The 27,161-nt window shown below is 40.2% G+C and overlaps 1 protein-coding gene across 4 annotated transcripts; it reads right to left on the bottom strand.

Annotated features, from left to right (window-relative positions):
- Nucleotides 1-25: 25 nt before the first annotated feature.
- On the bottom strand, nucleotides 26-26,913 carry map3k7 (mitogen-activated protein kinase kinase kinase 7). 4 transcript variants are annotated; one of them, XM_034150427.1, is made up of 18 exons: nucleotides 26,695-26,913; nucleotides 26,087-26,206; nucleotides 25,897-26,007; nucleotides 25,386-25,451; nucleotides 25,211-25,256; nucleotides 23,749-23,887; nucleotides 18,043-18,167; nucleotides 16,181-16,309; nucleotides 15,407-15,537; nucleotides 14,004-14,085; nucleotides 13,421-13,545; nucleotides 13,143-13,290; nucleotides 11,667-11,747; nucleotides 8,376-8,443; nucleotides 3,984-4,083; nucleotides 3,040-3,101; nucleotides 2,474-2,561; nucleotides 26-1,429 (listed from the first exon to the last, which is right to left on the bottom strand). In XM_034150427.1, exons 2-17 carry the CDS (start codon nucleotides 26,177-26,179, stop codon nucleotides 2,511-2,513), a joined length of 1,557 nt encoding a protein of 518 aa, XP_034006318.1. In that variant the 5' UTR covers nucleotides 26,180-26,206; nucleotides 26,695-26,913; the 3' UTR covers nucleotides 26-1,429; nucleotides 2,474-2,510. The 4 variants fall into 4 exon arrangements, with proteins under 4 accessions (XP_034006318.1, XP_034006316.1, XP_034006317.1 ...); XM_034150425.1 differs by having other exon boundaries at nucleotides 2,474-2,589; nucleotides 26,695-26,911; XM_034150426.1 differs by lacking the exon at nucleotides 11,667-11,747 and having other exon boundaries at nucleotides 2,474-2,589; nucleotides 26,695-26,912.
- Nucleotides 26,914-27,161: the final 248 nt, after the last annotated feature.

Raw genomic sequence — 27,161 nt, 5'->3', positions numbered from 1 at the left:
AGCAGAAAGACACAAGGAAAAGTGAGTCTTTTCACCATTCAGTTTATTTCATAATGCCTTCATCACTGCCATATACTGTGGTGTGTGCTAAATCCATGATCAGAAAACTGAAGAAGAGACCCGATGAAGATTACTCCTGCACAGATACACATTTAAAAGTAAGACTCGTCAAGTCTTGCCATTTTAAAATGAGTTTAAATGAGAAATAAAATGTGTACATGACCAGACAAAGCTAAATTGATTGTGCAAAAGTATTCGTGGGATATGAGACCAAGAAAAGAAAACGCATTCTTTTAGTAAATCATAGACGCTTCTCACTCCCAAGAAGTTCATTCAAAGTCCATTACATTAAAAAATACCCTCTTCTTTTATCCCCACGACATGTCAAATAAAACAAGCACTTAAAATGCAGGCAACTTCTAAGGCAACATGTGAACTAAAAACAAACTAGATACTGTACGGAGGTATACGCTCCTCTATTTGTCCGCAAGGGCATTCCCCACCAGATAAAATATTTCCTAGCGCAAAAATGACACAAGAGCTATCATACAAAGTGAACTACTGGATAGAAAAGACGAAAACATCTACACGCACAAACAATACAGAAGTGGAAAGGGGAAGGTTAGCTCGGAGCCAGAAGTAGTTTGAACAGCATGAGGAGCTTTTCAGGTCTACACAAACCCCAGCTTTCCTTTATCAGAGACAGGAAGTACATGCCTCTCTGACCTCAAAACCTGAGGGGCACACGCCAGGTGGCTCATGCTCACAATTAGAAAAAAGTTGGAGATAAATGTGTTGATTTAAGGGGTGGGGGGTTTGCATATGAGGGAATCCACGCCTCCAAACATCCTCAGGGATCCTGCACATTGTTCACTGACCAGCCTTCGTCTTGGTTTTCACATCGTGGAGGACTGAGTGGCTGTCCAGAGCAAACATGTAGACACACTCATCAGAGGGAGGGGGGGGCAGTGATTGTTTGGTCTGCGCTCACCGAACACACTGTGAGGATGTGCAAATGTTCAGAGGACGTCACTTCCTGCCCCACCGGAGCGAGGGTCTTCAACATGCAGGACACAGTGCAAGTCTCCGACAGAACAGTGTGTGTGTGTGTGTGTGTGTGGTGTGTGTGTGTGTGTGTGTGTGTGTGTGTGTGTGTGTGTGTGAGAGAGGGTGGGTAGTGTTCTGTTGCTGGGGTGAGGAGGGGGAGGGCAGAGGAGGGGGGGTAGCAGTTCATTTGTCTCCGCCTCATCAGGACGTGCCCTGTCTCTTCTGTTGCTGCACCCGGATCAGATCCAGCTGTTTCTTGCACTTCTGGTAGTAGGTGGACAGGCTCTTGTTCTCCTCCAGCAGCTTCTTGTGCTCCTGCACCAGACGGGACGTGTTCTGCTGGTCCTTCTCGTCCTGGTCCAGTTCAGCAATGAGCTCCTTCCTGCGCAGGGGACAGATGTAGAAACATGACCTCTCCTGCGTACACCTGACTTACAGACGCTGCTGTTGTCACTACATCAGGATATCAATTATTTATCTTCTCAATTTGAAACAATACCCACATTCCGGCAATAGACAGACTTTCTTCCACTTTCATATTACATTTTTCCTATTTTATTTGACCGCACTCAGTTTCTTACATATTTTGTGTACATATTGTCTTTATTTTTTATTTGTTACAATAGTCTTTCAAATTGTTTTTATAATAGCATAAGTTTCTCCTCTTTTGATTTGAAAAGGTATTCTTCTTCTGTGTCTTTGTGTGCACCATTTACACCAAGCTAATTCATCGTTTGTGTAAACCTACTTGTAATAAAAACCATTCTGAATCTTCAAATGCTCCGTGGCATTTATCCACTTCTACGTTTTAAAAGATACAAAAAGAAAACATTGAGGATTTGATTCAACCCTCTTTAATCCTCACTCATGTACACATGTGTCATCCAGTCATTGCAGGGGTTTTTACAGCTAGAATATATATGTTTGAAAAGTATCAGTCTAACTGTTACAATTCAATAACTAATCGATAAACCACTCAATAGTACAAGTACATCTATACAAAACAGCAGGTATTTTATGGAAATATGAATTTAAACTTGTTTTCCTTGGTCAAAATAACAAAAAAGATGCAGTGGTTTTACACCACAAACAATGCAGTTTTTTGGCAAATAACTATATAAAATAAATTAAATTTATTTTGAATAAATGTTAGTGGTTTAAAGAATAAAACAAAAAAGTTAATTTTATTTAAAAACATACAGCTATTAAATGTAAAACCAGAGAAACAAATCATTTTTAGATTTCCTGGAGCCTGTGAATAGTTTGCTTTGATCTGTACACTTCTCTGGGTAGGGGGCCGGTTATTGTGCTGACTGTGCTGGCAGCCTGTGTGTGAAATATTCCCCCGGTGCAGTGTGCTTAGAGGTCAACACTGAACACTGCGTGGATCAGAAGGAGTTTAGATACTACGAGCTGCTGGACCTACTTCCTCTGGATGAGCAGGGCGATCTCAGTCTGCACCTTCAGGTATTCCTGCGCCATCTTGCAGTGCTGCTCAAACACAGCCATGGACTCTGTGGAGTTGGGACAGGGAGCAAGAGGCTGCACACACACACACACACACACACACACACACACACACACACACACACACACACACACACACACACACACACACACACACACACACACACACACACACACACACACACACCACACACACACACACCACACACACACACACACACACACACACACACACACACACACACACACACACACACACACACACAATTTATATCAGCTATGTATAGTCTGGGCAGATAATAACACATCAGATAGCTCAGTGATGCTGCCAATGTGTATTAATATTCACACTCTATTTCCAGGGTAATCCCTTCATAATGAAGTCATTTACAATGTCCTTCAATTCATCGCCGGGAGTGAGGAGGGAACGCCACAGTGAAAGCTGATGCAATGCTGACAATATTTCAGTTATTAAATATCAAATGAGTTTCAGGTGGTGCTGGAGGCTGGAGGGGGGGGGTGTACCTGCAGCTGGTGATCCAGGGTCAGATAGGCCATGGGAATGGAGTTGTCTGAGCCGTTTGTGTCTGAGGACAGAGAATCAGAGGGGGGGTATCTTCAAGACACGAGTGCTGGCAGTCCACACATTTCTCCTCAGGAATAATCTCCTGGGTGACTAACAGGAGTGGCCCCTTTCAATCAGTCAACTTAGGAATTCAACATTTTCATAAAAAACTGTTAACAAAATACCATCATGGCCCCTGGTAGACCCGCACGAATAAAGGTATTCTGATTCAAAAAGCTTTCTGGGGGGGGGTCTTTCACACCCAATCCGTTAGAGTGGAAAATAAAAGGTGCTTGTGTACTACTCCACGCACAGGTTTCAGCTGTTTCCATGATAAAGTGACTCCTATGGTTTTTAGTGTAGCATATATTTTGTTCCATAAAGAACTTTTTGCCAAGGCACTGGGGACTGCTTGTTTTGTTACTTACATAACTATAAAATACTATATTGTTGGATCAAGTCGGACATTTTCCTTTCATCATATAGCTCTATTTGGAACTTCAACATGGACAAATATTTAGGACAAGAAACAAGGGAACAGACATCCATCCTTATATTACAATCACTAAACATTTGATCTGGGATTTAACGGTATTTCATTTAAGTATTGCTTTTATAATCTATACGGGCTTTTAACTATTTGTTTCAAATAATTGTTTTACAATGAGAACCAAGCAGTGGATTGCCTGAAAGAGCCACAGTACGAACACTCAAGCATTAGACATCAAGTCAGATATCTTCATCCTTTTATGTGTACAATGATTACAAAGTAGGCTGTGAGTAGAGTTTTGTCTTGTTAGTTAACTTATGAGGAGAAAGCGGAAAACACTTACTCTAAACACATTTAAGCTTTGGGAAAAACATGGTGAAATTGTGATGTTTAATCATTGACTCGACTGATCACCTGTAGGGTCATCGGGGGAGAAGTACCCTCTGCTGCTGGTCTTATCGGGGGGCATCATCCTCACACTGGGACTGGAGGAGCGGCTGCTGTTCCTGCTCCCCTGCAGGAGAACACACAAACATTCAAACATGAAGCAAAGCAGTCTTCTTGTCACGCACACTTGGAGGCCAAACAAAGCTTACAGAAGAAAATGAACCGTGTTTGTGACTGTTAGCTGAGGAGGTGAATGTCTCTATGACAGACTTCATGCCATCAAAGTGATGTTGTTGGAGACTGACAGCTCACAATGTCACAGTAGGAAACAGGACTGACGTTTAAAGGTTGGTCCTGAACATTTCAATGATTTTTGTAACAGCTGAAGTTCCTCTTTTGAAATCAAACACCAGCTGACCGTAACATATCTGCCGCTAATTGCACATCTCTCCAAAAGAAACACTGCCAGAGCTTTTTGTTAATGTTTTTATCTCAAGGATATCTTGACACTGGATCAGCAATTTTGTAAGACAGACTATCTTCTCCCTTCTTCTCTTTTTCCATTTGGGCTTCTGTATATTTGTTTGACAATGTTTTTCACCAACTGCAAGATATCTGCTCTCAGACTTTGCTTGAATGAGCTTCACTGCTCAGTCTGAGAGCCGCAAAGAGAGGAGAGCGCCCCTCGGCCGTTGATACAAGTACCACATGAAATGGCAGCAACATCAGCCAATCTGCTCAAACCAATCGGCTTCTGGATGTTTGTTATGACAGTGTTGGTCTGAGAGGGCCGCACAAAAAGGGCTCAGGAAAAAGGAGGCTGGGTGCAGGCGGGGGCATGACATGGCATGGGGTCACAATTGAAGAAAGATGCTGGCTCTCAGAAGCAGGCATGTCAAGCTCAGAGCCTGCAGGTGGCAAACCACATCGGCAACACTCAATTGTGGAATGTACACCATGTTGGATATAGTCCACACACAACACAAAATAAGTCAATTTTCCAAATACAATGCATCCAAAAAAAAGATGATTGAAGAAACATGTCTGGTATAATAAAGACAAACCAAACTATGAACATTCTAAAGTCTAAAATGCAACAGGATTTTAGACTTTTTGTATACAGAGAAACTACAAAAGCATTATTCAGTCTGAGGTGAATCTGTCACACAGTGATTCAGAGTAACTCTCCATATGGGAAGAAAACATGATAACAAAGCAAATTCACACCAACACAACTCCATGATCAATGGTGCTGTCAGAGCAATGGGAACCCCACAGGCAGAACAGCACTATCCATCTTCTTTAGAAACAGGATCTCTGTACAAAGTCGTTATGGTGAACTCTTAATGAACCTTTGAATGCACAGGGGTGTGAGTTTCCTCCTAAACAAAATGGAGACTAATGTTTGGGAAAGCAGGAGGACTCCTCGGAAGCAGGGATCGTATTCGAGGCTGTGTGTTTGAGGAGAGCGCACTGATGTCTTCATCTTCTTGGAGCTGACATATCAAACAAATGTCTTACTGTGGAACTCTTTCTCCCACAGGACTTCTCCATCTTGACAAAGAATGCATCACATATTTGAAAAGATGGCATCAGTCAAGAACCCACAAGACAGGAGGAGAGTTATGATACAATAAACTCCTTTGACTGGGTGCTCGCAGAGTTCAGCTATTTATGTATAATTACACAAAGAACATTGGTATTAGTTATGATCAAATTTGATTCAAGTCCAACTGAAATCACCACCAATCCTTTTTAGAATTTAAAATAAAAGGTAAGTGTTATTTAAAATGATTGGAAAAAGCTCTCTATGCCTCATGGTGACCTTTGATTGACAGATGAGATGAGAGACAGCAACTCATTTCTGCTGTTAACTGTACAGTAGTCTACAAGCAATGACAGATCACGCTGTTTCTGCACATTGAGCATCTAAACCGACCCATGTTGATATGTTGTCTGTCTTTGAACTGCTCAATGAGCTAAAGCTAACTAGCCAATAAGATATCTAGTTTTGCAAAATGACGTTAGCAGTGCACTCTTCCCATGCTGGATGTTTGTTTGTTACCCTCACAAAGTGCAGCAAGACATTGTCCTTCTAGAACAGCAGTGCAATAGATACCTACTCTGTTGTTTTTTTATTACGTTAAGCGAGGGATTTAACACATTGATCAAATAACGCAACACTAGACAGATGTATTGTAATTCACTCTTGTGGTTAGCTATCTTTCCCACGGTGACAGTTTTCATTATTTTACTTCATTTGTGATAGAACGAAGGAGGACTCCACCCCTACAACTACTGTCAAACATTCAATGTGTTTTCATTCATTGTAAAGGAAGCAATTGGATTTATGAAAAGCTTTTTTCCATATGTTTTTTTAAAGTATTAAAACAAATGATATTTGTTTTACAAAAAAGTAAAGAACGCACATTAAGACGGTGGTGCCGTGCAGCTACGCAGACGTCTTGCAATTTAAGGCAATAGTTTCAACCACTGGACAATTTATCTTCAAGGAAACGATAGAGAGATCCAGTCAGACATGTTTCATATAGATGACTCTTCTGTTGTGCAAAGCAAAACAACAAATAGCAGAGTTCTAAGTGTAGTCAGCATCTTTCAGCGTTCACTTCCCACTCACTGACACACAGGTGCATTGTGCAACATACAATTATCTACCATGTTTGACTTTCACTATACTAATGCTAACTTTCCTGTCTTTATGTCTGTAACCAGTGGTGTAAAGTAACTAAGTACATTTACTCAAGTACTGTATTTAACCTGTTTAACCTGAGCCTGTTTTTCAGGTCTCAGGCTCGAAAATGACATTCCCAGAACAAATGACCATATCTTCCCTTCTAAAAGGGTTAAATTAATAATCTTTTTTCTCAAAGTAATGATAAACCTGTGAGTTGGATGTAGAAAAGTCAGAATCAATATAGATGTTTTTTATTTTAATGAAAATTCAGATTGAACATAGTAAAAAACTGTAAATGATAGTGTCCGTCCAAAAATTCTTTTTTACTTATAGTGAAAACTACCCTTGGATGATGGTAAGGTAGACTAAAAGCTTTAGGAATCCAAAGTACAACATATAAGTACCCTGTATCAAGATTGATGCAAAACAAGTGAGATTTGACCTTTTTAGAGAGATTTAGCAAAAAAAACTCCACCTCTGAGGTGATTTGGGTGGAAATGGGGGTTTTACCGTTTCTCTGGAACCCATTGGTCGATTTTGGTGATTGACATCTCTTTCTGACCGTTAGAGCCAATAGAATCAAAGGGGAATCTCCCCACTCACTAACATTGTACAACAAAAAGGTGGAGGCTTCGCGCATTCAGAATTGCATCAGAGCGAGCCTACACTCTAGCTCTGACATCTAGAAACGGAAAAGCAGTCTCAATGCTCATGGATTATCAGAAATAATTTCAAAGGGACACAGACACATTGGATTAACCTATGGATTAACTTCAGCAGCGTTTTTATCGTTTTAATGCCATTGAAGACCACGTTTGACAAGACTACGACACAAGGTAAACCATGTTAGCATTTTTAGCTACCTAGCGCCACATGTTTTGATGTCTGTTTTTGTTTATAAAGTCGCGAGTTCGTATAATTGAGTGATAATGAGGGTACCCTTCGATTCTGTGTCACCTCACGATGTGAAACGATGTCATGGATGTGCAGAAAAGATAAATAATAAGGTTTTGTGAGTGATTTTCGGTGCAGTAATCTGTTAGCATTTTTCGCTCGTTGCTAATTCAGAGGCTCAGTGTTAGCATTGTGGGTTTTATTTAGAAAAATAAATCAAAATGATCAGTTAGATGAGTTTCTTCCCGTTACATGGATATAAAACATTCATAGTTTATTAAATGAACATGCCCTCAGACACTGTTTCCTGCAAGATGTTGCGGCAGTGCCCCGGTACCGGGGTCTCTCGGGCTTAACAGGTTAAGTACAATTTTTGCACATCATATATATTATTCTGAAATAATAACCCTTGGACCGATCTGCACAATGACTACTTTTACTTTTGGAACTTTATGTATATTTTGATGCTAATACTTTTGTACTTTTTCTTGAGGAATATTTTGAATTCAGGACTTTTACTTTTAACAGAGTATTAATACACTCTGGTACTTTTACTTAATAAGTACAAGATCTGAGTACTTTTTCCACCTCTGTCCGTAACTGAATGGAAATTGACTTTCAAACTAATTGAAATCTAGCCTGGCTGGGTACGTACACGTTAGATTTTCGAGAAGTGCCCCCTTTTCAGTAGAACAATGTCAAAACGCCTCTCTAGAGAGAAACTCTGCACTACATAAGTAAAGTATAGTCAAGGACATAAACATCAATACACACAGACCGAGTGACCCTCGCTGTCTTAGCGCACCCCTCCGCAGCGGGCCTGGTCTTACCTGGCTGGACTCTGAGCAGATGCCGGGCAGGTCCTGCACTGAGCGCCGTCTCTGAGGCTCGCATGTGGCTGTGGACAGGATGAACAGAGGACAGAGGGTGAGAGCAGTGGAGATGGCAGATAGTGATGGTGGGAGATTGGTGCCCATGTTTGCTCAACAGATATCCAGGCTCACCGAGCGTCACAGGGACAGCTGCACTGATTTAACCCTGTAGGTCCTGGTCTGTCAACATGTGCTGTGGCATGGCTACAACATGACCACAGCGCTAAAAGCATCCCGCCACACTGACAGTGAACTGCAAACATACACACATCACCATACCACACATGTTAAACTCCAAATCTGGCTTCTTGATTCATTTGGTCTGAAGTTTTGGCCTGACTAGATGTAGCAGAACTTGCATCAAAGAGAATATGTCATGACATCACATGAAATGTATCATTATTCATTATTTCTTTATGTCTGGTCGCTAGAAATATAAGTCTATGTTACTTAATATCATTATATTTAAGTCGGGTAAATATATATAATATTTGATTGAAGTCTTTTTTTTGTGCAATTGTTTGTTTTTTATGTGCATGACACACAACCATTGAGTTTTGTGAGTTGGGTGTATGTAAACCAATTTGTAAAAACGTTATCTGGAAGCAATTATCTATCTGTTTTTAAAGTACTTTAACAGTCTTTAAATGTTTTCATTCCCAAATGCATGCCATGATAGTAGGACTGTTGACTAGTGTATTACTATAAATGCAACTAAATAAATAAATCATAAATCTAAGTGCTTTTGAGTTCGATGGTGCTTATATTTCTCAATCTACAGTATAATATGTTCTACTGAAGCCGAAACACAAATAAGTAAGGCATACATAGTTCCTACATTATAGCAATATTCAACATCAAGTCATGTGGATTGCACTTTTGTTCCTATTCCCCAACCTCTACACGACCTAGAATACATCAGGTGGATTCCACTAACACTAGGCTTACTATAGGCTCTGTCTAAAAGAACATATACCAACACACAAACAAACACAAAGGACTGAGCAGAACTGTCTATTGGAATTCATTTTTCATGAAACAATATTGAATTTGTATATTCTCTAATTTAGTTTTTTTATTCAGATAAATGCATTAAACATTTTTTTAGCCTGCTTTAAAAACTAAGTGAAAAATTCTAACCTCACAGCCACATGTTTCCAGTTGTTGCTCAATGGCAGGGGGGTAACGGTACATGCATTAGTCCAGCATCAGTTCCAGATGTTTCTTTCAATATGTGACTTTCTTCAGTTTGTGTATCATTAATATATTGTACCTTAGCCTGGGCCTAATGTATGAGGAACACATTTTTAAGAGAGAATTCTTCTTGGAAGCTTTGGCAGAAGGACAGGATATATGTGTCTTGTTTTCATCACTCTTGCCACGTCTCTCAGGTGTGTGGTGTCACACAGGCAGCGCTGCTTTACTGCCAGCTCTTTCTTTACTGCCAGCTCTTTCTTTACCTAATAAGCTTGCTTTTCATAATGCTGGCTATATATTCATTAATAGAACTGTGCAAGTAACCTCACTTTCACAACACTGTCCTGCAAACATTTTGACAAAAGTTTTGTGTTAAAGTTATTAATTACAAAGAAAAACCCTGGAAGGCTTTTATGTTGAAATGGAAACAGGAAGTGCAGATTAAAAATGCAATAATAAAAAGTATTTCACGGCTTTGACATATAGACATGTCACTGCAGTATTGTTGCAGTAAGATCTCAAAATACTGTGGAAAGTTCCTCTTCAATGTTTACTTTTGCTTTAAACAAGATGACAAGCGGTGAGTCTTTGAAACTGTAAAGGAGACGCAGGCAATGTGGCAGAGGTGAAATAAATAACCAATTATCTATCATCACAAAATATTTTATCTTCTGCATTGTTTTGTTTATACCTTAGAACTGTGCATTTTACATACCGTTACACCCCTGCTTTATGACCACCAATGATGTATTTGCTTGGTAAAAGACCAGGTGTACACGTGCGATGATGTTCCCTACCGTTAACAACATGCATCATTTGACTTCCTTATCAGTGGATAAAACTGGCCACAGATAATGTGTCTCACCCAGCTCCAAATAAGACGCTTTGTTTCAGGACATCCAGAGCTGTCCCCATTCCTCTCATCCGTATCTGCTTGTAATAATAGCTTTGACCCTCATGTGAAAGAAATGAATCAAAAATGACTTTGTCAAAGTTAATGGATGTAAAAAGAGCAAGAGGGGGAGAAAAATAGCCAAGCTTTCTCAAAGTCCTTTATGCATGAAAGGCAAGGACAAGCGGAAATTCAGAGAACTGGTGCACTGCAAAGCCAGAGAGGGAGGAGAAGACAGAGCCATGAGTTAGAGGGTCATCTCATCTGTGTCACCTGATCCGATGCTATACACTGATTGACAGGTGACACAGATGATGGGAAGACATCGTCACTTGAGAAAACGTTGTTCTTTTCTCACCAGATGTGAATATTAACTCATGTTCTGCTTCTGCCTTCTATAAACACAGACACAGAGACATAGAGCATGTGTGTTACTCCAGGACCAGCTCAACTATATTCAGGTTTGGGGGGGTACCGGATTACATGTAACGAGATTACGTAATCAGGAAACCAAAAAGGTAACTGTTTCTGATTACAATTACGCAAAGAAAAAAAATAATGCAGTAGGTGGACACCTGATTTATTAAAAACAAAATCAGTCTATGCTTTTGATTAATGTAGTAATTAGTTTGTAAACTATTACTTTGACTACATTTTTATATATTATCTTAAATATCTTGGTTTCTTCTTTTCTAAAAGTTACATTGTTATTTACACTTAAAAAAGCAAGTAAAAAAACATGTTATTGTTATTTAATGTCTCCTGTTTTATTTGCATTGCATTTGATATTGAGGTAATCCAAAAGTAACAGAAAGTAATCAGGTTACATTACTTCTATTTTGATACTCAGATTAGGTTAATGATAAATGTTTTTGAAGTGTAACTAATTATTGTAACTCAAGGTTCAAGGTTCTTTATTTGTCAAACGAACATAGCTACAGTGTAGTTATGTCGATGAAAATCTCGTGTCACAGGCAACTGATTACATTTTTAAACTAACCCTCCCAACCCTGATTAATGTTTGTAGAATATAAAATGTTGTGTTGGCATCGTATGGAGTGACACACAGGAGAGCTCCATGTCAGAGCACAGCAGCCCAAACCAGCAAAGCAGAGCCAGCTGCACCCGGTCACCATGGAAACCCGGGGGTCCAGTGATACCTGTGATGACGATCTTGGGGACATCCAGAATGGTGCCGTATGATGCCGTTTTACGATGGCCTCGTTTAAACTGCGGACGTGCTGCGGAAAACACACATACACACATACAGCTGCGAACACAACGAGCATGCGGACTGACACAGACTCGGGGCCACAGCTGGACCGGACATGTGGGCCCCTCTCATGCAGAGCATACATTGTACGTGCAAGGGCAGCATGCTCTCCGTCCCTTCCCGGCGCCGTGGAGTGTTACTGCTTGCACCACATTACCTTCTGAGCACAATCAGCAGCAGGCATAAAGCTCTGCTGCTGATTGGGTTCAAAGTTCCACACATCAATCTAAAGACTGCAGGTGTTGATGGTGGAAATACAGTAACGTTATTCATTTATAGCCTAGTTGTCAGCTCATAGAGTCTTATTGTGAACCCGGATATGTTGAGTACACCAAAGTCTTGTGATATAAATATATAGTGAGGGTCCCCAGCACATGGAAACTACAGGATGCTAACTTGCATATGTTGGGCAATTTGCACAATTAGCATAAGTTGTGTTCATTAGCATATGCAGACAATAGTTACAAAATGGCTTGGCTGATTTGGACCATTTTGGTGTAGTTATTGAGGAAGTTGAATCAATTTCTGAAAATGTCAGGATCAAGAATGGCAGTTATGAGTCCCCTAGAACTTCAGAACAATTTGTTTGCTATTGTCTGCATATGTGAATTAATGCTAATTAACGCAACTTATAATAATTGTGCAAATTGCCCAACATATGCAATTTAGCATCCGGCAGTTTCTATGTGCTGAGGGCACATACTACACATTTCTAACTTTGGTGTACACAATAGGAATCTATGAGCTGGCAACTAGACCATTAAGTTACAGAACAGCAGAAAAATAAAAAAGGCAACAAACAAAAAGACCTGACATGGAGTGCCATTGTAGCAGAGTGGTTACAGCGCATGCCACATAACCGCATGTCCCTGTTCTAGACTTGGGACCTTTCCTTTCTATTTTGTCCCTACACTGGCCAAAAAATTGTAAAAGAATAACATTAAAATAGACAAAAAGGAACCTGACATTTTTGTATGCTTAAATCAAATCAAACTACATGCTTAGAGCTCCTGAGGTTTAACTTCAGTGGCACTATTGAGCTTGCTGTTTCTGTCAGAACATTGCAATACATGGAGATGGTTGACAGAAGGGTCTGATGGGCCTTAGTGGAGAAGGTCAAATCTGTGTTTCTGTGAGGAATCCATTTCCACCTCTAAGTGATGAACGCACATAAGAGTCAAACTAACGGGGAAGGAGCTTCTGGTGGACTTGGAGGCCTCATTCCAATAAGACTTGCACTGACAATACTGCAGCATGCCTTTCCTGAACAATTTGCTTCTTTCAAAATCTGGTAGGAGCTTGCTAATTTGCTTTGATGCGCTCTTGTTCCTGTTGTCTTGTGCTGTGTGACGTCAGGCATTACCTGCAGGTGCAAATGGCAGCTTGGGCTCCAGCTCCGACAGGTCAGCGCTCATTCTCTTGCTGTCAGATGATGTCAGGCACTGTGTCCGTGCAGGCAGACTCTCCACACTGCCCCCCCTCGACAGAGGCAGAGACCTCAACGGGTCTGCCTAACAGAACAAGAGGAAAATCTCACTACAGAAGCTTGGTTTGACAATATTTGCTTCTCGTGCAGCTAAATTACAAATAACTGTCAAACTGAAATGAATAATAAAGTTATTATTTGTAGTATTGGTTTACCTTTGGCTTGAAGTAAGGAGCAAACTGAGGCATGATCTTGATAGTATCGTTACTCCCTTGGGAATCACTGTGCTCCATGTTTGCGTCACTTTTGTTGCTGGTGCCAGTGTTGCCCACATATGAACCTGTTGTTCCCCAGGAAACAGGACGTGTCTTTCATCAAAGATTTACAATGCATTTTCTTTGATGGTTCACAACACTGTAAACATTCGATAAACTCAGATAGTTCAAACCAACGATACAGCACTAAAGGCAAGATTCTCTTTACGTGGTTTCATATCAGTTTGAAATCCTTCTACTAAGTTATATAGACAGGTGCAAAGTTGTAAATATGAGATCAAAGCTAACCAAAGTCCTCAACATAAAATCATAGACATGGCTGTTTCAGACATGATACAATTATTGGGTGCTGGCAGGAAATAAAAAACCGATTTCAACATTTTTATAATAATGATGCTTTCCAGGAGACTAGCACCAGTAAATCTATCTAAAGATAAATCAGTGAAATATAATGCATTGTCCTTCTATATCCTTCTGTGCTGATAAATGCTGGCTTTAAGTGGTTTGAGGATGACTCTTGTACCTGTACTGGTAGCAGAGTTGCTCTGTCCGTCATCTGAATACTGATATGGATACTGCAGCGGTTCGTCATATCCAGGGAAGTACTGCCAAGAAAAAATAATTTGAAGAAAGAGTGAGCTTGGTTGGATTGAACATCTTTCTACCCAAGCTGTGCATGAAAGAGTGAAGTTAAGTCAAACATAATCCATAATAACTTCAGTTCCCAGCATAGTAGGTACATCAAGCTAAAATGACTGCCATATGATAGAGCTGTGCAGTGATGATGTATTTTGTAGACCCAACAAGACGTTAGCATCGTAAGGGTTCAGAAAATAGGAAGTTAATGATACTTAAACATTTCAGTCAGCATGATAATCTCCACATATCAACACCACTTTTATGTTTCTTGAAATGTAAATGTAATAACAGAAGTAATAAAAAGCTAACGTTAGGCTATAAACAAACTATAGCACGGTCACATGGCTGCACAACACCACCGCTAAGCTAACGGTGGCTTATGTTCAGTGTGATGGATGATGTTTAGTAGTCTCATATAGTCACTTATCAGCAAGTGGTCAAATGCAAACTCATGTGTTTACCCCTGCATCATTACATCTAACAGTCCTGCAATAAGACGTCCTTTCATGCATGTAGCTTCTAATGTTTAGTATTGTTGAAACTGAGATGGGTTGATTTGAATGTATGGTCTTTTAAGAGGAGCGGTTTGTAGTGCTTTGGAATTGCATTTTCAATGTTTCTATTGCTCTGTCCATCCTAATTATATATTCGTTTCCTTCTTTTTTGGGGATGGGGGGGTTTGTACAAAATCTTTGCAATTTTTTTAATGTATTTAGTGATATAACAATTACAGGAAAAGTGCATTCAAGTACAGTGTCATAAATACACACAAGAGAGTAACGAGTATTCAAAGGAAAGACAAATAACAAAATACACATGGAGACCAGAAACAAAACAGAGAAAGGAAATCTGTGTATAATAACAAAATAATATAGTTTGGTTATAAATAATAAATAGTCAATTATTGTAAATATAGATGTAAAACATGTAATCCTGTAAATACAAAAATATACCATAATAGTCATAATAAAGATAATGATAATAATAATAATAATAATAATAATAACAGAAACCCATGGATGGAAGTGGATGGTAGTTGGGTGTGCTCACTGGTTTGTGCATTGACTGTATGTAGAAGGTCAGGGGGGAGGGGAAATTCCTGATGATATCTTGATTGTAACCTAAATATCATAACACTTCTATTTGAAAGGCAATACATTAAAACGTTTCCCGTCATGTTACATTCTGCTCTCTGAGATGTAAGTATTTGTTCAGGGTTATTGAATCATTCACTCCAGTTTAATGAAAGCCTTGTAGAGAGGGACAGCGTGTGTGAGGACAGATTACCTTCATTAGATGAGTCATGATCTTCACTATTTCCTCCATGGAAGGCCGCTGAGAGGGGTCTTTAGACCAGCAGCGAGTCATCAGACTCTCAAGGGTCTTGGGCAAATTTTTGATTAAAGGAGGTCTTGTGCCTGAATGTTAAAAATAAAGGTAAAGGAACTGCACAGGCATGGTCACAGGAACAGATTACGTTTGGCATCACAGCAGCCAAGCAGAGAAATGTTGCAAATGTTTGCTAAATCCCCTGTTTCCTCCTGTTAAAACTATGATGACTCAGGCAGGCAGATTCAGAGGTGAAAATATTAAACTTGTCCCCAGGTATTATTAGTGTCCCATTAGTATTCTCCTTCATCCATCTCTGAACTAGAATCATTTGCAGGGTGTGCTACACAGGTGAACGTGCCTCTTGCACCATTCATGTTCAGTCTCCCAGCAGGCCTAGTGGTCTGACAAGGGTCGTTAAGATTTTAACTTGATTTTATCAGTTATTTTTTGGTTTATTCAGGGGAAAACTAAACAAGTGGAAACAACAATTGACATGGCTTTTATTTTATGTAAAATAAATAACATGTATTTTTGTAACAAATCATTATAGACTAATGTGATGATGGAAATGCAAAACAAATAAAATGGTTATCTTTAATAATTAGCCCCGGGGTCGTTTACTACTGGGGTTTGGTACCCATCCCTTTTGCCGACAGCTGGATATGACCTTTGCATCCTCCAGCTACCCCAAAAACACACACACACACACACACCCAGTTGGTCACTCACCATTGTGCACGGCCCACATAATGCGAAAAGCTGGTCCTCCAATTTCATCGAAGGGCTTCCTGCGAGTGATCACTTCCCAGAGAATGATCCCCCAGCTGAACACATCACACTTCTCGCTGTAATTGCTGCCTGCAAGTAGAGAAGAACCCACAGCAACACTTAGGTCCATTTCAAACAGGGAGAACACGCTGTTTGACATCGCTGACTGACTGATAAAGGCAATTCTCTGTGGCACAATTGAGATGAGAGCGAGGATGCGTCTAGGAGGGGATGAGGATGGAAATAGGGGAGCAATTTTACCAAGGAACAGCTCCTGTGTTGCGTAATTACTGGGCCTATTATGGCCAAATTAAAGTGCACATCACACACACCTCTCTTAAAGTAGCTGCGCTGCACACACTGATGCAAATTAGTTGTTAAGAGTTCACGGTAAGGGCATACGCGAGGTGTTTAATTGCTTGTCTTGTACCTTGCCTCCAAAAAACAAGATAATGCTAAGGGCTAAATTCATCTTTCCTCCATGCCCCCTCGCCAAGAACATGTCTCATCATGTAGAAATACGCTAGGCTCTTGGCTGAATGAGAACACAATTTGTACACGTCCTATCCCGAGGGAAATAAAGCCACCGGCATCTCGCCATTCATCTCCTCACTGTGCTTAGGAGACCACCATCAATAAAACAGTAAAGTGAGATGCAGATGATGGATCAAGAATATATTCCTCCATTCTGGGAGCACTGAGCTGACATTAAGGTGAAAAGTAGCTAAATAAAGGTGTGTGTAAGAAAAAGCACTAAGAACAGAGGTGGAAGAAGTATTCAGATGCTTTACTTAAAGGTGGGGTAGGTAAGTTTGAGAAACCGGCTCGAGATACACTTTTTGTTATATTCCATGGAATGCTCTTAACATCCCGATAGCAATGAATATCTTAAGTGCTTTGACAAAAAAATCCATAAAAAAATGTCATCTGTGGAAGCCGTGGTACTGTAAAAAGTACGACCAATCATTTTAGCCGGCCCGGCTAAAACAACTGGATGGCCTACCTGCCTGTCAGCCTTCCATCTGTGCACAAACTTATCTCGTGCCCTCATTGGTCATGTGCGCGTTCGTGTGTGTTGGAGGAGGGGCTCTGTAAGGAAGTGGCAGATTTTTTCCGGTTGTGTATTTTCAAATTCTAGCGCACTCGAGCTGGTTTCTCCAAAATGACCTACCCCACCTTTAAGTAAAAGTCCTGCATTCAAAATCTTACTTAAGTGAAAGTACAAACTATTATCAGCGAAATGTGTTTAAAATAGAAAAAGTAAAAGTACTCATTGTGCAGAAAAATGACCTTTTAGCGTGTATATAATTATATTTATAAATGTGACATCATTTCTTCATAATATTTTTGCATCAAGTAGCATTTTACTGTTGTAGACAAACAAAGCTCTGATTGACTTTTTGTAAAGAATTTAAATAATTTGACTCTTTTGTGACTTAAAGAGTTAGTCCACTAGTTACATTTTTAGAGAAGCATTTAGTTAAAAGTCCTGTTTGTTAAAGTATATGTTTAATAAATGTAGTGGAGTCAAATTACATTATTTCCCTTTTAAATGTAGTGGAGTAGAAGTATAAAGTAGCATTAAATGGAAATACTCAAGTAAAGTACAAGTACCTCAAAATGTTACTTAAATATAGTACTTGAGTAAATGTACTTAGTTCATTTTCACCTCTGACAAAGAAATATGCAAGATGGTTATTTGGCCTAAAAGGATTCAGTGAGCGTTTATAGAAAGCAACTGGATACTTATGAACACTTTTCAGTTAAAAACAAATAACGGGGCAGGTATCCAAAGAACTACTTGGACTGCCTCTTATACTTGCCTTCAAATACCTCTGGGGCCATCCATGCTGCACTTCCTTTGTTGTTGGTCATGTGGGTCTGAATGTCGCATGCTGTTCCAAAGTCACATATCTTCAACACAGTGCCGCCTGCCACCAGAAGCAGACTGAAAAAAAAACAAGAAATACACCTTATTAGACACTGAAAATGGCAAAAACTTGAAATGATTAATAATAAAAGTAACACTTTCTGAATTGTAAGAGTTAAAACAGTTTCATAACCAGCTACAGGTGCAACATACTGGTTATAATGGTGGTTTTAGTTGCTAAACCTTTTCGCTTGATACATTTTTTTGTCCTTTAGGGACCTCTTGGAGAAGGGTTTATGACACAGTTGGTAAGATAAGATAACAATGACTCTGCTGTGATTACACATCATTGATAGCTTAATGGTGCCATCCATGTACTTTAAATTGCACAATTTATCAGCTTGTTGACACAATCTCATCACAGGACATGGGAATGCAAGTGTAGGACAGGTAGTAAATCTGTGGCGATCATTAAAAGGAGCATATAAATAAAGGATTGGACGATAAACCCTTGTTGACAATTTGTCACAATGTGAGACCTTGTAATTCCTAGAAACTCTGCAGCACTTCTCTAGGAAACAGAACAGCTGGTTGTTCCCAGAGAGTCCGGCCAAGAGCCTTCTCTCCACTAGTCTCTTCTGGGATCCAACCTTTCTTCAGTACCAGCCTGACACCGAGTTTCAAACCAAGCAGCAAACTGCAGGGCAGATCAGTGAAGCCCATAGGGTGGTACCGTTCCTTAGATCGCCGTTAAAAATCAAACCCCTTGGATGAGCACAGGACTTTGAAGCCAATTTTCAGAGGTGTTAACTGCATGAAAACAAAAAAATGGCAGTTTTGGCTCAGTGAACTTTGGTAACTAAGAACAGTTTTTAGGCTAAGCTATTGGGCTCTTGTTCCCAGTACAAATATCTGAAAAGCCCTTTTCTAAATCATTACATTCTGTGAAAAGTGAAAACAGCTAATAGCCGTAGAGTTCATTTTCCTCCTCTGTTCACATGACTGAACGGAGCACGGCTAAGAAGCAGGGCCAAATGACCATGAGCCAGAAGATCTCCCTATCATCCAGGTAATTATATCAATCTGTAGTCGAGACATTTTGGCTTCATGCGCCACTAAGCAACTTTCATGGGAAAAATAATGGGGCTCATTTCCAACGCTGTGTGCAGTTCATTTTCTAAAACAAATGCCCAACTTTACTGCAGAAATAAACATGTTTTAGCCTGGTAATAACATTTGTTTTTGTGTCTATACACTGAGTTCACAATTATTAGGAAAGTGAGTATTTTGACCATATCATCAATTTTATGCATATTTTCCAACTCCAAGCTGTATAAACTTGAATGCGTATTGGATTTAAGAATATTAGGTGATGTGTTTTTGTGTAATGAGGGAGGGTGTGGCCTAAGGAGATCAACACCCTACACATGAAGGTGTGCATAATTATTAGGCGGCTCCTTTGTCTCATGCAAAATGGGCCCAAGAAATAGGTTTAACTGACACTGAAAAATCAAAAGGTCTTTCAGAGGGATGCGGCCATCCCATTCAAAGAACAATCAAAGGTTTTGTTGCAAATTACATTACATTACATTGCATTTAGCTGACGCTTTTATCCAAAGCGACTTACAATAAGTGCATTCGACCAAGAAGATAAAAACTTGAAGAAAACAGAATCATATAAGTACATCAGGTTTCATAGAGCCAAAATATTTCAAGTGCTACTCAACTAGCTTTAGATAAGCCAGTCCTTTATTAGTATACAAGTGCTTTGTTAGTAATTGTATTGCTCGAAGTGGAGTCGAAAGAGATGAGTTTTCAGTCCGCCCTGGAAGATGTGTAAGCTTTCTGCTGTCCTGATGTCAATGGGGAGCTCATTCCACCATTTTGGAGCCAGGATAGCAAACCCACGTGTTTTTGCTGATGGGAACTTGGGTCCCCCTCGTAGTGCGGGTGCAGCGAGCCGTTTGGCCGATGCAGAGCGGAGTGCACGTGCTGGGGTGTATGGTTTAACCATGTCCTGGATGTAGGAAGGGCCAGATCCATTCACAGCATGGTACGCAAGTACCAGTGTCTTCAAGTGGATTCTAGCAGTTACTGGAAGCCAGTGAAGGGAGCGGAGGAGCGGTGTGGTGTGGGAACATTTAGGAAGGTTGAAGAGCGAGTGAGACAGAGAGAGAGAGAGAGAGCTAGAGAGCACACCTTTATCTATTTAATATAGCCTAGTTGTACAAAATAAACTAAGAAGTCATTCTAATGTGTACTATAGGACAGTAAAAAAAAAAAAAAAAAGTTTAAAAGGGGAGTGATTAGTCAAATATGCATAAATGAAAAGAAAGAATGCTAACTAGGTAACATAAGATAAGAATAAACCAGTTTAAATGATTTGTTATTGGTTGTGATCATATTCTAAAGATGTTTGGATTATTGAAAAGTCTACAGCTCCCTTTCATCTGAGTGTTGAGAGCTGTATCCATCAATTCATGTTGTGCTCAAAGTGCTCCAGATTGATGCATTTCACTTCAACATTTAAAAATAATCTTCCAACAGCACACAAAGGTTAAAGGTAAGCATATAATAATGTTAAAATGTGCTACATTTATACACTGCAAAAAAATAAAAAAATAGGAGTAAAAGTAGCTCACGACTTGTTTTATTTTTTTAAAGTAGCCCTCATCCTAAAAAAGGTTGGAGACCCCTGGTATAGAACGATACATTTGACAATTGTAAGCTTGGCCTACCATTTGATTGGAGCGATGAGGAACAGGTGGGGCTTGAAAAGGCCCACCTGTTCAAAGTGGGGCATGACAGAAAAGGTTTGAGAACCACTGGGTTACAGTAACGGCATGGAATTCAAAGGTGGAAGGAGTGAAGTTAGGTAGTTGGTAGAGGGAAAAGCTCAATTTGGGAGAGAGCAAGAGACCAGTGCCACCTCCTCTGCCAGTGGGTCTGGGTGTATGGGTGAAGGAATATGCTGTGGAGAGAGCTGCTGGGGTGGCTGTGTTGGATGGAGTAATCCAGGTCTCAGTGAGAGCAAGGAAATCCAGAGACTGCAGGGAAGCGTAGCCAGAAATGAAGTCAGCCTTAGGAACAGCTGACTGGCAGTTCCACAGGCCACCTGTAACTAGATGTTGGATCTCAGTGGAGCATGTGGGATAGACGAGAGCAGGCCGGTTACAACAATTAGGAGATGCACGGAGCCAGTAATAATTGCGAAAGGACACATGAACAGGAATGGAGAATATACACATGTTTTAGCATGAGGGGCTAAAAAACACCAGCGATACTTAGCTCAATCAAAGTAGGATTTGCCTCCTCGTGACTCCCGCAGGACTCTATTGTCTTCGTCTGTCTGACGCTGAAGCTGACGCTCAAGGAAAGTGCTGCCTATGGACACCAGTCCTGATTGCTGGTTTGTCACAGCTATGGGCCCACGCCCCTTTAATTAGTTAACTCTCTGCAGCTGATGCGCACCAGTAGAAACGGTGTAGTGATGGCGAGATGAAGCCTTATGAGGCTTTGAAGCTTTCCAGCTAATTGGTTCGCAAAAGGGTTCATCTCATGAGGCTTCATCATGGGCTTCATTTGAACACAAACCCCCCTGTTGGTCAAAGTGTGTAAAACAGGCAGACATCTCAACAGTGTGCCCGATCTCATACCGAGTTCCCAATGAGTAAAGCCTTAGAATAACTCTAAACAACGAACATTAAATCATATGTTCATGTTAACAATATTGTTTTTATTCCAGTTGAATGATTGTGATTGAAAAGCCTAAGGAGGCTGGTAAACATTGCAAAGAGGGATTTGTATTCCTTAATAATATTCATAAACGTAACCATGTTGTAGCGTGAGAAAGGCTAAACCATATCAAAGACTACATTAACTACATTATCTCATTTAGCTGTAGCTTTTATAAACAACAAAAAAGACTTATTGACGAGTCATTGAACCAGGGACCCTGCGGTCGTGAGTCAATTGCTTTCCAGCTGAGCCACAGCCCGCACACTGAATCTCCCTGAAAACACTCCATCGTATTTATTCCTGTATTTATTCATGTTCCTACATTTATTTATGCTTGTATCTATTTATACTTATGACATGTTCCGACCTCTATATAAGTGAGGGTCTGAGCTCTTTTAATTCCATCGTGTCACCGGGCCCGGGTACAGGAGGGGTAATATGGTTCTTATTATACATCCATGGGTATTATGAGCGTTGTGGTTCAACGGTTCAACCGATCTGAATCACTTTCTGAAGCAGTCACGTGGTATCGACAGGCAGCGAGGCTTCGTTTGTCATCGATGACGTCACTGGCCCAAAACAATACAAGCCTCGATACATGCTTCACAAAAAGCTTCGGGGATTACTCGACACACGCTCCCAAGCCTCGGCGCAATACGTAACATCACTAAAACTGTGTGACTTCACACAATCAGATTGAGCCTTCAGAGTAGAATGAATGAAACAGAGAGGTCTAGAAACAAAAATAGAACTTACACAGGTTTCTGAATCAGCAGTGAGTCCTATCTGGTTGAGATCCCACACTGCAAATAGTGAACAGGTTCTCAAAAAACATATTGAGAAAAAAAAGGGGCCAAAAATTTGCCAAAGATTTGAGAAGTATCAAATGTGAAGCCACCAGGAAGCCATTATCTTCCAGTGCTGTCATATTCCAGAACTGCATTCTACCTGGAGGCCCAGAAGTCTCAGGTGTTCAGAGACATGGCCAAGGTAAGGAAGGCTGAAACCACCACTGAACAAGACACATGAGTTAAAACGTCAAGACTGGGCCAAGAAATATCTGAAGAAAGATTTTTCAAAGGTTTTATGGACTGATGAGATGAGGGTGACTCAAAATCAACTCCCACATCTACTGCTGGTTTTTAGAAGACACTTTCTTCCATCAGTGGAACAGGAAAAAGTCTGCATCTTTCAAGAAGACCATGATTTTATGCAGGACAATGCTCACACATGCATCGAAGCCCTTAAAGATGAAAGAATAAAGACATGGCCCCCTTCCTCACCTGACCTAAACTCTATTGAGAAAGTGCGGGCCCTTCTTAAATGGGAGATTTACAGTGAAAGGAAACAGTCAACATCTCTGAACAGAGTAGATGAGATGGGACAGTGACATGGGAACATTTTCGTTTTTCCTTTAGTTGCATAATTATTCTGCACACTAATAGTTGCCTAATAATTGTGCACACGTAGATATTCTCTCCTAAGAAAGCCAAAACCTCACTTTTACTTCCTTAAATATTCAGGTTTGAGGTTTATTAACATTTTGGATTGACCAAGACCACTGTAGTTGTTTAATACTTAAAATAATCCTCAAAATTGCTTCAGACCCTGTCTACTTGGAACCCTCAGCACACCTGTCCACACCTGTTTAGACACAATAATCCTATATGTCCAGATATAAAGATCTTGCAAGACAACATCTGAGGAACTACACATTATTTTAGTGATTTGCATTACTGTGTAGCTCTATAAAAACACATATACTTTAGGCACGCAACATAAAGACAGTCGGACCATTTGAAAGTACAGTATTTGTTGAACATCTGTAACTAAAGCAAACACATTTGAAAGGAAACCACCAGGCACTGTGTTGGCACAGTGAAAGAGGAGACAAGAGTGTGTGAGGTGAGGAGGAGCATACTTGGGTGGCTTGAGGTCCCTGTGAATGAGAGCCTTTGGTTTCATGCCATGGAGGTAGGCCACGCCCTGGGAACACTGAAAACACCAGCTCATGGCATGGGAAGCAGTGTAATAGGGGAGGGGTTCAGCACCATGCAGCACTGTGGACAAGAGAGCACAGTCACAACCACCACCACACACAATGAACCTGAAGGGAAACAACAGAACATCATGACGCTGTCAGACACACATACATACATAAAAAGGGCTGGCTACCTTTTTGCTAAGTATTTCAACAAGGTAATTCCAGATGGAAATATTTAGCTAACATTGTTCAAAAACTGTTTTTACAACTCAACTGAATGTCATCAAAGTTATGGTGCCATAGGAATAACTTTGATAAAGATTCAGTGAGTGAGGAAAAGAGGTGATGGTAAGGTGTAAAGCACAGCAGACTTTCATATTGTTGGTTTCACAAATAAAGAAATTAGCAATCTGAACCTCTTGGGATTCAAATATGTTCCAAACATTGATGTCTGCGAAAGGAGATAATAGCCTATAAACAGTATGAAACACTCTTGCACACATCAATAACTTCCAGGTTATTAACACATCGTTTTTAGTTTTGTTTCTTTTAGTTTTGGCCATCAATTAAAAACTGCTGCATCAAAGTCCAATGTGGCAAACACTTGTAAATGATCAGACGGGTTGTAAATAAACATGGGTTTATGCAGATTTCCAATATATCACTTTACAGAAAGTAAACCATCCAATATGTTGGTAATAAGCCTTCAGAGGAAAACAGCGTTCATGCATTTCTGGTCAAAGTTAAAGAAGTTGGCTGCGGTGTGTGTTCATTTAACCATTCGCCTACATAAAAAAAAAGGTTAAACAAACCTGTCCATCGTCTGATTACTCATAATTCTTGACCCTGTGGGACTTTTTTAGCAATTCTAATATTGCAACAATACATTTTGGAATTGCAATGTTATTATAATGATAGCAATAATGGTCAAAACTAACTAATCATGACCCAAACGGCAATAACAATAGGTAACATTTAACTGGAACCAGTGAAGGGCGTACTATTTAAGAAACTGTTAGCAATTAAGTCAGGTCAGCTTTAGTGGTCCATATGCCCTATTCAGACTAATGTATGTCCTACTTATTAAACACAAGGTAAATGTTTGAGTTCATATCTGCACAAGTTTTAAGACACAAATTGTAAAGACATTGTTGTTTGCGTATTGCTATTTCCTAGGTCCATGTGGATATTTTCTACAGGGACTAACAAGGATGTGCTGCATGTCACTGTGCAAAGAGATTGGACAGGTGACTGAACATGCAAACAGTGGGGGGGTCAACTGAACAGGACTGCTTCTTACTGTATGTGTGTGCCAAGCTGTGTTCACTTCACTAATAGTAAGGCAAAACAAATGCTGACATGTGTAATATAAAAGTATTGTTCAGTTGTCCACACTCACCATTGTACAATGAGCCGCCTTCAGCATATTCCATCACAAGGCAGACCTGAGCAGGAGAGAATAGAATCAGAAACATCAGAGACACAATACAGACACTAGACTGTATTTTGACTCAGCATTACCGGTGTGAAGTTTAGAGATCAGATAACACATAATAACATTCCAGTAAACTTACTGGATTATTGCATGAGCCATACAACTTCACAATGTTGGGATGATTCACACGTGAAAGCTGCCGGAGCTGGAGACAAAGAGGATACGTTTTACACAATCCCATCTGTATGTGTGCTATTCAATACTTTAAGTACACAAATATGTATCACCAAGTGTGTCATTACAAGTATTCTGCCACGTGACTACTGATAGCACTGTCATGAAGTGAAGCAATTTAACTGTAATTGGATACAGAGGGAGGCATGTGGCGTAGTGGGTTAGTGTGTTGTGCGTTGGTGTTCGGATCAGGGGGTCACAGGTTCAAACCCCACTGCAGTCAGCATGTCGTTGTGTCCCTGGGCAAGACATTTCACCCCAAATTGCTCTTGTGGGGATTGTCCACAGTATTGAGTATGTAAGTCGCTTTGGATAAAAGCGTCTAACATGTAATGTAATGTAATATGGACAGTGTTTGTCAACTAAACATGTTGCAGTAATGAGACAAACTCAAGTATCAGCAATTACAACAATACCTCAACAATGAAGGCCTTCCTCTCTGATTCACTCTCAATGGTCTTGATGGCCACATCTTTGCCTTTCCATTTGGCTTTGCAAACAACTCCAAAAGCTCCTCTTCCCACCACCTGGAAATGGACAATTACGGTAACAGTTACTTGCTAGTCTGCAACTCATTCATCTAGAGTGCAAATAAACACAACCTACCTCCTCAACTTCAATATCCTCATGGTTGATTTCTTCAAACGGATATCCAGGAGGTGTTTCAAGTATATCGGCAGATGGTAACGTTAGAGACATTACTAGCTAACGACAGCTAGTAACTTACTGCAAAGAGAGCAAAATGCAGACAACACAAAATGTTAGCGTCTATTTTGATAAAGGATGTCCAGACTTGATTCAAGATAGCACACAACGATACAACTGGATGACTAACGTCTAGTTAGCCAGGGACATGCTAAGTAACATAATGACAAACGTTATCTAGCTCAACTTAAAAAGGATAGCACTATTCATAACAAGATCTCCTCGGCTTTAGCCTCCTGTCAGTTCACTCAGTGTGATGCAGCCAGCCAACTGCTCACAGCCTAGCTTCTTTAGCAGGGCTGCAATAGCAAAACTGTCACTGAGAGTTATCAAAGTTAGCTTTTGACTCACTTAACACAAGCCTAAAACATCATTATATCATGACTATGCCAGAAGCGCAAGTAAAAACAAGCTACTCAAGGCCTAGAGTGTATTAGCTAACCAGCTTGCTAACGCTGGCTGGCCTTGCTAACGCTAGCTACCGGGACATATTAGCTTAACAATCTGACCATTCGCAGTTGACTTGTCACCAGTGCCGGCTCTCTGGACATGGGGGTGGTTTCTGCTGTTAATGTACGGAGAAGCGAGGAGTAACGTCCATGTTCAAAATCAGTCTATCTCTATCCACTTGACAGCCAGACATAACTTTTTCACAACTCGTCTAGCTGGCTTGCTAGGAGTGTATTTTTATTCTCCGCAGGAACAGCTCCAGCAGGAAGTGAGTGTGCACTGCAAATGTGTCCTCCCCCCATCCCAGCCTTGGGTCACCAGTATTTATTGATTTGACATGATATTTTTACAAATAATTTGTTAAATTGTAAGTAAAAAAGTTCCTTCATTCCTGAGTGACCACTTGTGTTTTGTTTTTTTCTGTTTTCTGTCCATAATGCCCTCAGTTTTGAATTAATGTTATGAATAGTAATGTGCCTTTTTCTGATGTATTGAAATACTCATTCCAGCCTTTGCAAAGGAAAGA

This window comes from Trematomus bernacchii, unplaced genomic scaffold (genome assembly GCF_902827165.1).
Source record: "Trematomus bernacchii unplaced genomic scaffold, fTreBer1.1, whole genome shotgun sequence".
Classification (NCBI taxonomy): Eukaryota; Metazoa; Chordata; class Actinopteri; order Perciformes; family Nototheniidae; genus Trematomus; species Trematomus bernacchii.
This window is presented reverse-complemented; position numbering and strand designations above follow the sequence as displayed.

Coding starts and splice junctions, on each gene's coding strand:
- map3k7 (XM_034150425.1), bottom strand. CDS start 26,179: ATGTCTCTAACGTTACCATCTGCCGATATACTTGAAACACCTCCTGGA. Junction 25,452..25,896: donor GGAAGGCCTTCATTGTTGAG/GTATTGTTGTAA, acceptor CTTTGTCTCCAG/CTCCGGCAGCTTTCACGTGT. Junction 4,084..8,375: donor TCTGCTCAGAGTCCAGCCAG/GTAAGACCAGGC, acceptor GTTCTCCTGCAG/GGGAGCAGGAACAGCAGCCG.